At 40.0% G+C, this 17,937-nt stretch overlaps 2 protein-coding genes and 1 long non-coding RNA gene across 3 annotated transcripts in view; 2 read left to right on the forward strand and 1 right to left on the reverse strand.

The window, feature by feature from the left end:
* Positions 1-4,348, forward strand: part of LOC117401531 (WD repeat-containing protein 18) — a 38,979-nt gene extending 34,631 nt beyond the window's left edge. The window contains exons 9-10 of the mRNA XM_034002310.3: positions 546-614; positions 2,212-4,348. Of these exons, the coding sequence (XP_033858201.1) occupies positions 546-614; positions 2,212-2,340 (198 nt within the window). The 3' untranslated portion in view covers positions 2,341-4,348. The remainder of the gene's footprint in view (positions 1-545; positions 615-2,211) is intronic.
* On the reverse strand, positions 19-17,424 carry LOC131721865 (uncharacterized). Its single transcript, XR_009319943.1, has 3 exons — positions 17,329-17,424; positions 9,575-9,742; positions 19-72 (listed from the first exon to the last, which is right to left on the reverse strand). It is a non-coding gene; the product is annotated as an uncharacterized LOC131721865 (long non-coding RNA).
* Positions 17,244-17,937, forward strand: part of LOC131721864 (glutamate receptor ionotropic, NMDA 3B-like) — a 45,252-nt gene continuing 44,558 nt past the window's right edge. Inside the window, exon 1 of the mRNA XM_059015015.1 lies at positions 17,244-17,732. Within this exon, the coding sequence (XP_058870998.1) occupies positions 17,292-17,732 (441 nt within the window). The 5' untranslated portion in view covers positions 17,244-17,291. The remainder of the gene's footprint in view (positions 17,733-17,937) is intronic.

A 17,937-nucleotide genomic window follows, 5' to 3' on the forward strand; every position in this document is an offset into this window, starting at 1 on the left:
GGCAATCCCACATGTAATCGGGTAGACAATCGTAGCCAGGTAGTGCAGGTTTAGGGAACTGAACCTATAGGGCTGAAAACAGGGCAAAGTTAACCTGGTTTAAAAAGGACATTTTTACTGGAATGGTTTGTAAGCCTGATAAGTAAAGATCTAAGCAGAAACAACAACAGAGAAATACGGAAAGTAAAATGATTTTAACCGGTAAGAAATGAAACACTAGGAAAATGCAGATGATGGTATGATGCTCTATCAGCTTTATAAATGTATCGACTAAACTACCAAACGGTGCAGGGACTTTGTTGTGTGTTTTGAGTGCGGATCAGTTCTTCTCTCATTCCTATTAACAGATGGGTGAATTGAATCAAACTATTTATCCAGCAGGATTCTGAAGCTGGGAGCTGTGAGGTGGTGTGAAAGCATGTCTGCTGCTATGTGCTGTATGTGTCGTCCAGACCCTCCTACACTAGCACGAGAAGAGCATCTCAGAGTAAATAAACTCCATGGAAGAATTGAGTGACTACATGCCTTTGCTTTCTCTTCCTCAGGGCACTGAAGACTCATACTTGGAGAAGGCCGGCAGGTTGCATGCGTTGATGTGTGCAGCCACAGACAAGGTAAGCAGTCGTAAGCACTCGTAAAAGAAGTCATTTGGGGTTTGACTTTATGTTTCTGTCGCACAGTTTACCAAATGTCTATAGAACTGCTTAACAGTTGGGATAAAACTGGATTGGGACATCCTTTAAAAAAAAAAAAAAAAAAGATAGAATGTGAGGAGAATACTGTTCATTTCTCTCCCTGCTTCCCTCACTTCTTCCTCTTCCCTCTCTCCCTTCTCTCTTTCCTTGCCTCTCTTCCCTCGCCTCTCTTTTCTCCTTTTCTGCTTACCCCCTCTTTCTCTCCCTCTCACCCTCTCTCCCTCCCTCTCTCCCTCCCTCTCACCTGCCTGTGGACTCCGGAGTGCTGGTGGGTGATTGTCAGGATGAGGCTGATAAGGCCCAGGCAGGGTCACGCTGGGCTAATTACATGGCATGTGATAGCTTTGCTTTAGGATACACAGATGCAGCAAATGTTAAATGGTGTTAAGTGGATTAGCATGGGTCTGTAAATACAGCTGGTATCAAACAATCTCTGCTGAATCTGTATTTAAATAAAGAAAACGGGATAACATTTTTAAATATGTATACAGACAGTAAGTATTATTGACTTTGACTGCCTGCTCAGAATGTTTTTGGGAAAGGTAATTTAAACTGCTGTATAACACTGTGTTGCACCCTGTCCCATCAAAGCACTTTCCAAAACACAGGAGACACTGTACGCTGAAGTTTGGTTTATTCCAGCCTTCAGGTACTGAAGTAAACCTTTAATATTAAGACCGTGCCACTATTATGGATTATGACCACAATTTGCAGTCCCAGCCAAACCAAAGCACTGTTCAATTAACCTATTAATACATCCACACGAAAGCTGTGTGCGACTGACTCGCACATACAGTTTTCGGTAGTTGAAATGCAGGCAGGTTGTCATTGTAATGTTCCTATGAGGATTACTATAGTCAATTATATCCAAATATGAGTGATAAAAGAGAATTAAAAAGCACTGCAAGGGAAAACACTTCTGTGGTTTTAAACATCATGGTGCAAAAACAGCTCTGAGTAAATACCGTCTCCCCTCAGCAGTACATCCAAATACAATTCCAGAATGTTAAATATTGGACTATTTGTTCGAGCATGGAAACGAATACGCTGCAGCAGTGTATAGAGAGTTAGTCTGGAAAGCACACACACAGCTCCCTAGACTCTGTCCACAGACGCTTAACAGTATGTGTGTAACACAGACTGGTCATTTGGCTGGGTTTGTGTTGTTTTAATTCAATAAATAACATATATGACAAATGCTAAACTAACCATGTTTTATACATGGTTTTATTGATCTATTCACCCAATTTTAATGAAACTGAGACTTTTTTTTATTTTATTCGATTAATCACCCTGCTGCCTTACTTAGAGCCACAAGAAAATTATATTCCTGCACATTTTGACATTTTTCACCGTGTCTGGGATCATTTTTCATTTTAAAGCATGCCTCATGGGCTTTCCCAGAAACACATTACTGTACGCGTGTCATTGATGCGAGAGGTTGAGTAACCCGTTAGCCTTCGTGAGCTGGCCCTGTTGTAGCCATGCTGATGCTTTTGTCCTTACTGCCCTGCAGAGTGTGTTCGGAAACGGAGAGAATACCAAGGTGCGAGTGGCGGAGCTGGAGGACGAGGTGAAGAAGCTAAAGAAGATCAACAAGGACCTTTACGAGTTCTCAACACAAATCCTGACCAAGCAACACTGAGCCAGGGTCACGCCCAGTGGTACATGAAACGGCTGGTTTCATAGACTCCTTATCGTAGACTAGTCTGTGTCTGTGAAACCAGCCAGTCATGTGGTCTCTTAGGCTGTGTAAAAATCTATTTGTAACGGATGCTGTCAACCAGGAGGTGGTGTGTAAAGTCAACGAAGGAGACTCATTGGGCTTGATTCTCAAAGATATTTACTGTCAAAGAAATCGGAGACAACTTACGGGCTACTTCCAGGCCCCTAAAAGAAATATCTGGATTGTTTATTTCCGGTTTGGTAATTTTATTGAGGGCTTTTTTCCTAATGACAGTTTGGAGTGAATCGCTATCAGAATCTAGTGCATTGTGTCTAATGGTGCCAGCAGCTTTTCATATAGGCTTCTGATACACACATACAGCTGTGACCAAAAGTTTTGCATCATCGTGAATGTTCGGATTGAAACTAAATAAAAATTGTGTGTGTATATGCCATGGCCCATTGCACCCGTGGTTAAGTCAACGCCAATATACTGGGATGCCATTTAGTGTTGACTTATCTGAGGTGTCGAGTTAACCACGGGCGCACACGAGCCATGGCATTAACATGCAGATAAGTAACAGAACTCACATGTTTATAGTATTATAGTATGTCCTTATGAAAACGGTAGAACTGCAGTGAATGAATCAGTTACAGTATACAGTACTGTACAAACTCGGTACAACTCGTATAGCTCAATTGAAATAAGAATTTGTAAAATAACTACAGCGTTATTTTTACGATAACAATCCAACCGCAAACTGGGCACAAACTGTTGACTATACTTTTAGTTATTGGCTGGTACTGTCTGATTTGACAGCTTAAGTAGCAAAAGTTAATTCTGTATAATGTACATTTGTTAACTTGGTGAACAAAAATAATAACAAACACAAAAATCAAGCATTGTCGATTGTTTCGCATGCAAAAACCCACGCTTTGAAAGTTCTGCTGACAAGCTTGTTGTCCCAAATAACCTGAGCTTTAAAACCAATTGAATGAGAACTCATTTTTCACTTCACTCAGTGTGAACTGACACTGTAACCAGCTGCACTTGGTAGCTGAGAATGAATGAATGAATGAATGAACGATCCGTTTCCAGTCCAGTGAAACAAGAGTGTCAGGTAGAGTTCAGTAACGTAATGAGACAGTGTCGAGTTGTCCACTAGTCTTTTTAATAGTTTTTATCCCTTCGGTACCGGTAATAAGTGTCGAGTTACAAGTAAAGCGTGGTGTCGAATTCAGAAATTAAGAGGCAGGATGCATATGTTTTATATCATGTAATGAAAAAAACTACAAAAGTCTACCGGAAGCCATAATAGTACAGTATTTCATGTTAGATTTCAAAATGTTACATTTTTAAATTGTCAGTTTTTTTTTTTTTTTTTTAAGTATATGAAAAACTTCAAAGTGGTATGTAATTCAGTATGTTAACATAACGTTATTCAGCACGTTTCATTCGACTTAAGAAAGCAAAATCTGTTGATTCTATAGGAGATGCAAAACCTTTGGCCATAGCTGTACACTGTAATAGCAGTTGTATCGGGCACATTTTCCACAGTTTTGGTGGAGGCCTCCTAAAGACCTTTCCCCAACAGCAGTGTGAAGCATCTCTGGAACCTCCTGTACTAACTCTGGGGTAGAGATCCATTCAGCAAACTGCTTCAAACAGAACAGAGACACATTCAGCAAACTGCTTCAAACAGAACAGAGATCCATTCAGCAAACTGCTTCAAACAGAACAGAGATCCATTCAACAAACTGCTTCAAACAGAAGTCTGAGATCTGCACAGATTACTGATCTTGAACGCAGCCCCTGATTTCTGTTAGTCAGTTTGGGAATGAGGGTTTTCTGAGTGTGGAATGGGAGGGGGGAGCTGCTGAAAGGTTACAATTCCAGGATTTTTTTTTTCTGTATCGATTTATGATTTTTGGCATGCAGGTTATTTTTGAGGTATTTAAGTGTAATAAAAGTTATTTAGTATAAAATACTTTTTGTTTTGCTTTGTGTCCGTCTATACCGCACATGTTCTGATGCACATTAATATTTCCTGTATACTCCATGCACACACAGTGCCATCCAAAAATTCATCAGTTCTCCTCATCACACTACAGCGACCCCTGCTGGCCAGGCGCCCGGTGAGCTCAAAATCAGACACCTGCAGGGCTGGCCTTCGTCCTCCAGAGGGGGCGGTAGCTCGTTGACATCCGCTCTCAAGTTCCTTGGTGTAAAAGTGGAAGCTGGCTTGGTCGTGAGATCGGAGGACGTTCACGGAACCTTTAGTTCCCTTGAGCTGTTTGGAGAATTGCTGGTGTGAGAGGAAAACAATCATAAGAATTGGAGATTCTAAATTGGGGAGAAAATCGGGGGAACAATAATTGGGAACACTAAACTGAAATACATAAATAAAGTTTATAAATACTTTCCTGTTAACCCAACGCTACTACTGTATATTGAACATGCTGGCAGAAGCGAGTGTCATTGATTTTCTAGGAAAAGAAGAGAACGCAAAGTTTGTCCAATTGCTTTATGTGCAATTGTGACACAGTGTTAGCGCAGAGTTCCTAAATTCTGCACTGGGCTCTCCTAAAGCTACAGAAATCAGCCCTCTCTGTTGGTCGTGTCAGTGATGGAGATTGCAGCAGAGGCAGGGTTCGGCTCATGAAGCTTCGTACACAATCCTCCCACTCTCCAGATGCTGATTATCCATTCACTGCTTTGTAAAACAGCATCCTGAGGGAAGCTTCTTCTTGGTGTTGTTTTTTCACCATCATTGATCAGTGTTACAGCTCTTGAAGTTTATGCATGCCCTGCAGTGCTTCCTCTGTTGGGCTAATAGACATTTTTCACACATCTTCTGTTTTCAGTAACAATGCATTGAGGGTTTGTTAGCTGAATAGAGCTTATAGTAACCCATACGGGACAAAATCCTCAGTTGGTCAGGGACTTTAGCATAAGTGAATTATTTGATGTGGCTTCTGTAGAGACATTATATTTCTATTTTCAAACAAGTGAAGCACCAAAATATTCTCTGCACAATAAAACAGTACTGTACAGCCAACTGGGTCGTCCCATCACACCTCTCCCAAAACATACTGGATTTAACACTTTACCATCTCTGATTTACACCACACTTGGTGCTATGGGGTGTTTGGATTTACGTTTTCAGCCTGATTGGGTCAAGGGGTCAAAGGTTATAAAGGGGTGAAAATGTGGCTAAGGGCCCCCCAACCTTTAATCAATCTTTTACTCAAAAACTATTTGAGCTAGAGACTTTTTCACCTATGACCTTTGGGGGAAAAACCCCCAATAATAAAAATCTGAACAAAAATCTCTGCTTCACATATCCAAAGTTACGGGAAGGTAATATCCTCCTGCTTGCTGTGAGAAGAAAATCCTCCCCACCGGAATACTACATATCTGGAACAAAAGTCCCACCAGTAAATTACACTTTAGAAATATTGGATTTAAAACCCTCAACTTGTAGAAGCTGAAGTGAGACTTGAACACTGCACAGCATGTTCTCAAGGGGTACCCAGCATTTCTCTACTCAAGGCCAGTTTATGGTGGCAAGATTGATTAAATTGTGCTGGTTTTTGTATGGCCAGCACTAGAAGTTGAAATTGTCCCCACCCTTTCAACGGATTCGTTCCTGTCTTTGTCCTGTGAAATGACCCAGGAAGTGCATGTGTGACCATGCCTTATTCTCAGGAAATCAGAGATGCCATGTTTTAAAATACAGATTTGCTATGGCAGAATTGTTTTCAAAACTGAACACCTATGTAACAGGTACGGTTTATGTAAATATTTTGCTCACTACAATCACTCAACGTCTACACAGATACACCCCTTAAGCCTCCTAATGCATTAAAAAAACAGAATCTCCTGAGACGGCTCAGATGAATCCAAGGCTGAGGAAGAAGACGCGGCTTCTTATAGAAGAGGAAGTTTTGTTTCTTGTATCTATGCAGATACAATTTGGATTGGAATGATTGAACACCTCTGAAGAATTTGGGTGACTTGTCACGGAATGGCCCAACTGGAAAAGTCTACAGTAGGTAGAACCGATCTCTGATGATGTTTAATATGAACAGCAGATAATTAAGCAGTTTGCATGCCTTCATAGAGATGTGTCACAGGGCGATACAGACAGGCAGACACCGCTGTTGAAGCTGATCTGCAGTCTCGTTTTAAAGCAAGACTATTAATCGTGTGTCGGGACGCGACGCCCCACATCTGTTCTTGAGCAGGGGAACTTGCTCGCCCCATTGACTTCAGTGCAGCACAGACCTGCTGAGCACGTTATAGCTACATTATCTACCTCAGAGCTTCCGTACCCCACTGATCAAACAGCCCATTTCAGGCTCATTGCTGGGAGATAATGGTCCTGGAATTACATAGTGGAGATCCATTATTATTACTTAGTGTGTTCTACCGGTGGTCCATTGTCCCCAACGTGTCGACAGGCTGATGTCACGTCTCAAAAGGCCGCCATGGGGTCATCTCTATGGTGAGGGTTCTACATACTCACTGGCAGCTGCCATGCACTGTTAGCTCTCAATGTGATTTCTGACATGTTGGTTTCTGAGGTTGGTTTGTGTCATATTTAAAAGTATGACATTTAAAAATAATTTCTTGAAAGTAATACAGTGCTTTTTTGCCTTTGAGACCCTTAAGAAAGTGAAGTCACTTTGGCATCTTATTGACCAGCACAGAATAACTGCAATACTATCTCTCCTAAAATAGCAATAATGAGAAGACTTGACACACCTGCTCTTTTAAAAAAAAATCCATCTTCTCCATCTGGTTTTGATCTTGTTAGGAAGTTTTAATCTTGAGAGAAGTCTCAGCAAACAAGCGGTCTGCTTTAGAAAACATTGAAACATTGACGACGATGTGTATAGCCTTTAGAAATGTTGTAAAACACATCTTTCTTGAAAGAGCCGTTTCAGAAACTGAAAAAAACAAACTGAAAACAAGTTATGAGATCCTGTCCCAAATCTATTTTATCGCTGCACCAGATGTCAGCAATGTGGAAAAAGAATATATTTTCTATAGTATTTAAAAAGAATTCCACATTATTGTAGACATTGAGATGAACTAGGGCAGTGGTACTCAACTCGAGATTTAGTCCAGTCCAGGTTTTTACTCCAGGCATGTTCTAATGTAGTTAACTGAAGCTGCTAAGAGGCAATTAACTAATTTAGGACCTGGCTGGAATAAAGACCAGGACTGGAATGGATCTTGAGAGCCAAAGTTGAGTACCACTGAACTAAGCAATGCAATTTGGACCCTGCAGCATTTATATTATTTTTAACAAAGGTAAGTAGCGTTGTTTTTACTGCCCCTCACCTCTTCATGCTGTTTGCAGTTGTTCTGCGTGCTTCTTATTGCATTGACTCAAATACTCTGTGTTTTATATTTTTTGATAACTCTGTGTAAGCTTTACTGTAAGGTATTTCAACTCAAACAGTTGCAGATTTCAAGTTAGCTATAACATGTTGTATCAACTCTTTATCACCTTTAAAAGGTGGATCCCTTCAATCTAACGGGGGTTTCAACATCTCCCATGGTTCCCATAGCCAGCAATGCCTAATGAAAACTTTTCTTGTTTAATTGCTAAAATGCCTCTGCCTCCAACTTAATCCCTTAATAAGATGATGTCTCTATCTTGGGCGGCAGAGGTCGATAGCGCTGTGGTGTTGCAGCAATAAACTACTCTGTTATATACACCTGTCCTTATTCAATCAATACAGAATTAAACTTTCATTTTCTTGAAAAAGAGTGCCCCACACATAAACATCTGGCAGATCAATAGGGACCACAGATTTTATTGCAGCATTCTAGGTGTAAACAAGGGATTAGTATCACAATGTTTCACAGATTGATAGTCAGGGCTATAAACTTGATTACTGTATGCGTTTCACTGTTTGAAAATAGAATAGCCCCTTGACACCTGTATCGCATATTACAGGGATGCCTGGAAGATGACAGATATTAGAATCACCCTTATTTGATATTGGAAAAATGACTTCCATTATTTCTACTTTACAACATGCACTAAAACCTGTCAATTGGAAAACAATATATGCAATATATGCATTGTATATTTGGGAAGCCCCAAACAAAGAGGAACTACCAGTTATCTTAACATTGTATTGTCCTTTTTTAGATGTATTTTGTATGTCACTTACTGTTGGGTCATCACATCCTGAAGTTTAAAGCACCTCTGAGGGCTCAACAGAGCTCTGAGAATCATGTCTGAATCCATCTGGTACACCAGACTGTGATCATGAGCCTGTCTCCCTGCAACACCCGGGAGGACCACAGAGTTACGAACGCCGTGGGAATGGAGGTTGTTCATAAGTCTGAAAATCAGTTTTCAATGGTTTTAATAAATGTGCACACCTGCTATCTACAGCCTTAATCTGGAGAATAACACTAAATGCGTTTGTGCAGCTTATTTATTTATTTATTTTGTTTAAAACTCAAATGTTCCTAATAAAATGTCCTACTCTTGCTTTGAAATCTGCCTCACCTCTGTCTGGATACGTTTGTTGGTATAACAAGTTTGCATTTCCGTTCTTACCATTTCAACAGGTTAACGTTGCCCTTTTTAAACTGGATTCTGGTTGCATTGTAGGCATGGTTGAGTGATTGCTCACTTCCAGCTAAAAGTGGGGTGTTGACCGGTCAGATTCTACATTTGGTGTTTGTAACTCTGAGGGTCTACTGGACCAGAAATTAGACGTGTTTCTGGTAGCTCTATTGAGGCCACAGTGGTGCTTTAAACTTCTGAGTTTTAAGTTATTTACAGAATAAGATAACCTTTGTTCTCTTAAGTTGCTTCAAAAGTCATTCTGAGTGGTTCTGGGTTTTGTTGCTACATTATCGAGTTTTTATCATTTCTCTCTAAATTGCCTTTACCACCTGGCTTTGAGCTTGTCTAGAGAATCTTAAGTGCCGGGTCTCAACAGCCTTCCATTCAAACCACTTTGCCAGCCTGTATCTGTCTATATACATATAGAGTAGGTGGGGCTGGCGGAGTTGAAAGGTCACATTGTCAGAAGATTTGTTCAATGTGGGTATTCATCAAGTTCAGGTAAAACCAGAAAAATAACTCATGTAGGAGAAACAGAACCCAGTACTCATAAAGACTGCAACGTCTATAAAATAGTAAGGGAAATGTAAAGAAATGAAAATTGATACTACTTACCCTTAAAGGTTCTGAAACATAGGCGGCCATTTTAACGGAGACATAGTCAGAGAAGTAATGTTCCACATGCAAACCCATGCTGCTTTCTGTGTTGGTTTCAAATCTGTTCCCCTCTCTTAGCTGTACTGAGGTTGGGCTCCTTTGTGACCGGCAAATGAAGAAAAAAACCTGTGTTAATACATCAAAAAAAATATTTTAAGAATTCTCAGTAAGGATCAAAGGTTTGAAATGTGCTATGTCGTCAAATGACATTAAAGGGAAAAAAATGTACTGACCCGACAAAATGGTTAGGCATCTAGGGATCAGGGCTAATCTTGCCTGGACAGAATTATTTTAAGCCTGACAAAATTGGCTAATTAACTATTAAACATACTTACGCATGGTATGCATTTGCTGACTGAACAGGATCAAGTGAGCCTGACTAATATCATGTGCTGTTTTAGCAATGTATATATCATTATTAGTAGTTTTTTCTGGCTTTAAAATGATTCTAGCTAACAAAATAACCCTCTAAATCCTACCTGTTTTGCACACTTCTATTAGCTAGTCTCAAACATGCACTTTTGATGTCATAGCAAACATGTATTTTCATTTTAAAACTGGTGATCTGGTTCTACATTAGGTTGAAGAACAGCCTTGGTTTCTGTCCCTCGCTCTCAGGAAATGTGTCACACCTGCACTTCCTAGGTCATTTCACCTCAGCAGTGACTGGGTCAAAGCAGGCTATTGGCTGAAAGCAATCCGGTCAATAGCAGCTGGTTGGTTAATTTCACCATCCAGGCGACTAAGGACATACAAGCCACCATGTAAAGAGAGGTAGGTTCGAATTGACTTGGCTTGGTTACTGTTAGTAGCTAGCTGCCACCGATTAAGGCTGACATGAATGTGGAAGCTATCTCCTTAATCTAGAGAATTAGACCAGAGAGATCTGCCTGTCCTATCTAAGTATATACCTTCTTTGTTTCCTGTGAGTCAAATCTCGATCTGTCCTCCATAAGATATTTTAATGAGCCAGAAAATGTGAAGAGCGTGCCAGTCTCTAGGATGATTTCATCATGTGTGGACTGCGTGACTGTTGGTTTCAATTGGTTAGGTACCACGTACAGTACATCAGTCGAGTGAATGGGAATTCAGGTAACATTGAAACCAAAACAATCCAGTTACAACAATTCCAATATTTTTTATTTCATAAAATGTGGTCTCAGATCCCCTGTATTTAATTAGCTGGCTCTCAGATCCCCTGTATTTAATTAGCTGGCTCTCAGATCCCCTGTATTTAATTAGCTGGCTCTCAGATCCCCTGTATTAATTAGCTGGCTCTCAGATCCCTAAAATGAATGATGTATGTGTTTCTGTTTCTCTGTTGAAGGAGCAAAACAACAAGGATTTTAGTAGAATTGAACAAGTTTCCTTTTACTGATGCCAATAATCAAAAGTTACACACATAGTGCGTAAACATTAGTAATGTAGCTCTAGTGATCAATGACCTAATCCTCTGGAAGAAGGGGATGGTCAGTCGTCAGGACAGGACTCAGGTATGCTTCTTGAATGCATCTCCAAGTGTCTGCTGTCTCTACACCCCTTTGCATGTAAACCTGAGTTGATGGTTTATCTCTGTGTATCAGCAACATTTTCATCAGACTACTCTTACTTGCACCAGGTCAGGTCAGTGCTGTTCATTTTCACAGGTAATCAATAATGATGTCCCTGATAGCAGCACACACTGCCCACATAGCAGCAGCACAGCAGCACACACTGCCCACATAGCAGCAGCACAGCAGCATCTCATCACAGTGTTGTACTTCTATCCGTTTCATTAACACTTTCCTTACAGTAACACACTGATGATGCAATCGACCTCAGTAACCACAAGCAGTGAAAAGTTACCATGAGAACTTTTGAAAACGTTCCTAATAAAATGTGTTTTACGAACTCTTCCAGCACTGGAATGATAGTCTGCCATGATCTGTGTTTCTAATTCGTTGTTTTCTATGAACACTTCATTATACAAATGTAAAAGTTATAAAAGGTTTGATGACGTACTACATTTTCCATTTAAAAAAAAAATCAATACAAGTTAACTATTTATTGATGTATTGGTGATATGAAGCGGGGGAATGTCTGAAATGACCAAATACTTAATGATGTAATATTTCAACGTCACCATGGTAATTTGCATTTGACTAAACCTTTGCTTTGCTTCACACTTCGTATTTCCCCCTTTGTTTTTGCTACGGTATATCACAGTACACTTTAGTAAGGGATCTGGGAGGACTGGTGCAATACTCGAATATGCTGATAAAAAGAGTAATTCTCATGCAATGCAGAACTCTTGAGAATCGCAAAATTCAAAGACTACAGAAAAAAAACGTAACAGGACATTTTTAAACTCTACCAGTAGAGCACATGTACATCAAACAGATAAATTCGCTGTTCTCTTTAATAATGCGCTTGTTTCTTTCCGCTGCTACACACCTGGCGAGACCGGAATGTTAAACACTTTTACGTGTCTTTTACGGTTCACTGGGACGTGACCCCTGAACGTAGGAGGAATTTTTAAACATAGTTAACATTTCAAAGCTAGTGTGTGGTGCTTGTGTTATTAATCTACCGTAGACCCTTTATATCAACACCGTACTGATAAACTGCTAAAAACAGATATCCCACAACACACCAGGTATCCTCCAAGTCCGTGGCAGAACGGAAACATTGGAGGTTACGATTAGAAATGAAGAATAGACGCAGGGCTGGTCTATTACTATAGTTATTAATATTATTAGAAATCAGCATCAGCGATTCTGCCCATGTAACTATCACGAACACACACGAGCCTATGGTTTTGTGGTCGTTATTAGCAGCTTAGAAGCGTGTTGTGTTTACAATGCTATAGTGCTGCAAGGCCGCTGTCCAGGGTCCTGAACACGGATCGGACTGTAGGCTGTAATACCCAATGGAATTCAGAGCTGTCATTGATAAGACATCTCTTTGTGTAGGCCTATTGTACAATAAAGTAATGTGCATTAAATATACAGAGGCTAATCCTTTAAAGTCTCAATGTTAAGGAAGTGACTTTGGGCATTTAAGTGTAACAGAAAGCGATCTGCGAGTTTAGGTTCAAACCTGCACAATTCAATTTGGTGTTTTTAATTTAATCCTTATTCGGATTTCAACCACAACTTGAAGGCCTAGCCACGATAGCAACAGTATTTAAAAATATCAAATAGTTGTTGCAGTAATATATATATATATATATATATATATATATATATATATATATATATATATATATATATATATATATATGATTTAAGACAGCTCGCCATACATCGTATTCACAAACATAAAACGTCACATCATTAAGCAGCGACAGCAGACACTTGCTACCAGCGTGTATGTGTGGCTCCGTCGGCAGATCTGAAGTAACTCCTCAACCAGAAGACATCACTGGCTGCGGGTCGTTGCCACTACACGCGCTTTTTTCTCGAGTTATTTTGTATCCATCCATAATTCATGCTAGCGATGTTTATCCTCGGTATCAGTGTGCAATAAGCTTATCAAAAATAGAAACAGAAAAGTGAGGGAGGGGAGATTGTCATTGTATTACTGCAATATCTGATTTTCAAAATCCGCAACCCTCGTGGCAGTGATGGGTTATTTGCAACTCTCAATATCTTAGAGCGAGAATGAGACGGAATGCGTTGATAAATCGATAGAACTGTCTTTAAAAAACTCCCAAAGGACAATGGGATAGAAGGTCACTGAAGGTAGACGTTTACCAGCAAAAAAAGGGAGGGAGGGGCGAGGAGGAAGGTTGTACTTACAATAGATTCGTACAAGGATTTTTATCAACAAAGTGCGTGATAAAAAGTAGTACGGCTAGAAAAGTGAAGTCAATTTTCTTGATAACATTGGGTGTATGCCAGGAACTCAAAATGTATTTTCAAACGTACAACAAAAAGAACTCACACGCTACATGCAAATTCATTGTAAATCGACATTGCATAGCCTATGGAGGATCTTCCCCTACCGGTTCAAATACCAAAACATCAGGTCAAAGTTGTAAACCACAAACATACCGCAATACTGTATATTAAAAAAAAAAACGAAAACGAAAAACTAAAAATTAAAATGTCAGCCTTGTGGAGTCATTTGAACTATTACAACTTTTCAATATTTTAATAGGTATACTTAGGGTTGCCAACTGTCCGGTTTTAAGGGAATAATTTGTAGTGTCCGGCAGAACAACTGACCGGACAAAAGTCTGGTTCTTGCGAATGTTTCTTACTCACTGTTCGTTGACGTTTGGGTATTTCCCTTCTTACTGCACTACTAGCCAGTCAGATCCCCCTAAGTCATTGTTTCTCTGTCAACATTCCTCTCTCAACGCTCCACTGTGCAAACATGTTTTTTTTTTTTTTTTGGTCTATTAAGTTTGAGAACTACAGTAAAATATATTCTGCTTTATTGCATTTCACTCCTTCCGGGGATTTTTTTGTCCAGAGTATTTGTTGGTGTTTATTGTTATAAATATGTCGTCTTTTTTCACACTTTACTGGTTGCAAATCACCGTAATCATCTCTAGCAGCCAGTGTGCTTGCATGCGTGCGTGCGTGCGTGCGTGTGTGTGTAGGTGGCGGTGTTGGTGATGATCTGGTTGGTAGGGGAGACCGAGTACAGTAACACGGGACGTTTGTAACACGTTGAATTTCTCCAATCAGAAGCAATTCAGGTCTTTGGCTGCGGGAGAGGAGCTGCCTGTGCCAAAGCCCTGAGATGTTATCTGTAGTAGAGTACATCTCTCCCAAATCTTCTTTTTGTGCTCTATGCCTGCGTTCCCCAGTTTATGGATCCCGGCTTTTAGCATCCTCATCGCTGGTCTCGGTACTTATAAATGACACAAGTGATTCTTAGTTTTGTTGTTTCTTGTTGGAACATGAGGTTTAGTAATGGCTCCCTGGTTTGGGGTCAGTTGTAACACGTGTTACAATTGACAGCATACGATATTAGCTCAACTATATTTGGGCACATGAAGCTTGCACTGAAGGAAACACAATGTACAAAAATCACAGTTGTGACTCAGTGACATATTCTTGCTTGAAAAGGCCTGTCATTTTAGGGATGTAAAAGTTTTAAAAGTAGGACAACAACAAAAAAAGCTTTGTGAACATTTTCTTTAAGTAAAAACAAACGTATTTGCTTCATGTGAAAACGGATCTTATTCGATAAACATTCAATTCTTAAGTTAAATGAAATGTTGTTGTTTATTTAATTACTCTTCACAGAATGTTACATCTGACCCCACCCTCCGCAATGGCCATGGGGTCAATTATAACATCGGACACCTTACATTTCAAGCGCTCGTGCTGTATGTATATCAGCTCTTAAAACAGGATCGCTATAGGGATTGGTAGAGGACATATGCAAGTTGTTTGTATCAAAGTCTGGTCAGACTAGCTCAACCCACCTGTGTGTAATAGAGAGAAAGGTACAAACTCTCCCCCTGCTGAACGCATTGTTTCGCATTATTTGTTGGTACACTCTTATCCCTGCACTTTAAACACAACGTTTAATAATAGACATGTACATAAATATTAACACATTTAAGTATGTGTGTACTTTACACTGTAGTGCTCATTTAAAAAAAAAAAACTTTGTGTGAGCATAAGATTAATGTTTAATTCTTGAACTTTCGATTTTTCAGCGTGGGCGTTCAATAAAGACTCTTATAATCTTTCGGCTGCTTGGGGCTCGTTATAAACATAAGCAGTGATAGATGAAGCCATTAGGGTTTTTAATTTTATTTATTCATTCATTTTTTAGGTTTAAAACGGAAGCTTGAATTCATGACCCGAGATTTGCAAAGGCTATTCGTCGATAGTCCCGGACAATCATGAATGAGCATTCAGATAAAAAATACTAATTCTTAATTTGCGCATATAATACAATGACAAGAATATACTCATGCAGGATTAGCTTGCAATACCTGTACATACACAGTCAAAATATTCAGAATTCTACTGCGTGAATGCAAGTGGCGTATTCATAACAGTAATAATAATAATAATAATAATAATAATAATAATAATAATAATAATAATAATAATAATAATACATTTTAATGTATCGTACAAATATCGTTTAAGAGGTTTTATATTCCAGCACCTTGTTGACCATTTATACTGTAGAGAGATTTTGAGGCACTGTATAATATAGAACCTGTCGGTGTATACTGTCACACACACACACACACACACACACACACACACACACACACACACACACACACACACACACACACACACACACCGTGGCTCGTGAGGACGCCTGTCTTAATTGAATGATTACGCAAACAAACCCATGAAAGTATTTCCAAGTGTAAGTGTTTCATGCGTGTAAGTCAGACAGCTGCGCAATTGGGTTGCTAGCTAATATACACAGCGCATTTAAAAGACCTGAGTAGTAACGCCTGTATTTCAAGCACACACAGCAACGGACTATAGGATTCGCTTGTCACTTTGAAGAAAGGTGCATCTTTATATAAAAAAAAAACAAAAAAAACCTCGGAACTTGTTTTAAGATAGTCAGTGCTGGCGTTCAGTTAGACATGGTGGGATACATGATTATAATACTGTTTTATGGTTTTAAAGAAATCACAGTATTGCAAAGTCCATTTACAGTACGCGTGTGTATACAGTCAATGTATTGAGGAATAGATATAAAGGCAGGCAACAAATCATACGATGCAATTAGGCTCTACAAGACAAAACCATTCATGAATACATACTTGAACAAGACAACACCTTAAGCACAGCTGCAGCCTGCATTACTATGACAGAAAAGTTTTGGCATCCTCGGGGCTGCACGGGGTCAGCAGAGTGAACCCTTTGGCATGCGGCTCTTTTGCACGAATAACTGATGCAGCAGAAATGGCCCAATTCAGTCAATGTTACATATTTTATTTTCAGCCAAACATGCTTTGTGTATCACTTAAATAAATAACTGTCAGTGCAGCATAAGGCTGAATAGGGATAGATAATGGAATGACTTCTAGATACAAAAGGGTAATCTACTGGAAATCAATTTGAATCTTGTGATGCTCTATAAGGATACGGGTCGATTTATTGTTTAGCCTAATTTGGATAATCCTTATCCAACAAGTATTGGGGCACCCTGCTACACGCTTATAATAACATGATATCATTTTGGAATGAAATGCTATAGCATGGTTTACAATATTATTAGGGGCGTAGTATTTATTACACAAAATCACTGTATAATTTGACGGCTTACAATATTTACAGTAGATTCACAGACATTACAAAATAGTCTTTTCAATGTTTGTGTATGTTTCTGTACAGATTCGAGTATTATATAGTATTTCTTTATGTGCATTGTGCATGGTAAACATTGCTCTGAAATACATAACTGCTATTAATAATAATTTATGGGATGTTACTGCTGGTTCGATAACAGGTGCTGGTACCGTTTCATCTCTTCCAAATATTCCCTCACTACTGCCTCTACCGGTGGCCGAAACAGAATGACACCCAAAGCAGCATCACCGTCTTTCTGAATGTGTGCTTCCATCAATGCTACCACTGACTCCCACTCACTCCAAATACGCGGCTCCATCTGGGGATAACCAACACTCACTCCACCAGCATCACAACCAGGAATAACTTTCTCAAGCGAACTACCAGACTGGACAGGCAACAACATGGATGGATTTGTTTCCAAGATCTTTGCATACTTACACTTGATGCACATCTGTATCAACTCCAGTCACTCCCACCCTCAGCCCTGTCATATCCTGGCTCAAATCGGGCACACGGTGCGCCTGGGTGCGCTTATGCCCACCCGTCAGCCAGCAAGGGTCCAGGGATCCCTGAACCGCGCCCTCAGCAGCCTCTCTCAAACTCGAGGCAACAATCTCCTGCCTTACAACCTGAGCCTGGAGCTGGTGTACGGGGAGCCGCTGGACGGAGACCCCGAGTCCCTGTTCAGGTGTGTCTGTCAGGCGATCGCGGTGCGGGGGGTCTCCGCAGTGTTGGCCTTCCCCCAGACTCCCGAGGAGCTCATTCAAATGGAATTTCTGTCTTCGTTTCTTGAAATCCCGTTTATAAGTATCCTGGAGCACGGGGAGCCACTGGACACCGGGGTAAGTCGAATATCATAACAGCAGCTCCCTTCTTGTGTTGTGCTATGATATCGTCTCTTGTTTTAAAAAGTTGGTTTAAAAAGTTGAGTGTATTTAGTTTTTTAAGTGCGCTGTTGGGGCGGTCACCAAACATATATAAGCCTATTTTCCTCTAACCATTGTGCCATTCATAGGGTTAGTATTTTGGTCAATTTCCTGATTTGGT

Source organism: Acipenser ruthenus, chromosome 49 (assembly GCF_902713425.1).
Source record: "Acipenser ruthenus chromosome 49, fAciRut3.2 maternal haplotype, whole genome shotgun sequence".
Taxonomy (NCBI): Eukaryota; Metazoa; Chordata; class Actinopteri; order Acipenseriformes; family Acipenseridae; genus Acipenser; species Acipenser ruthenus.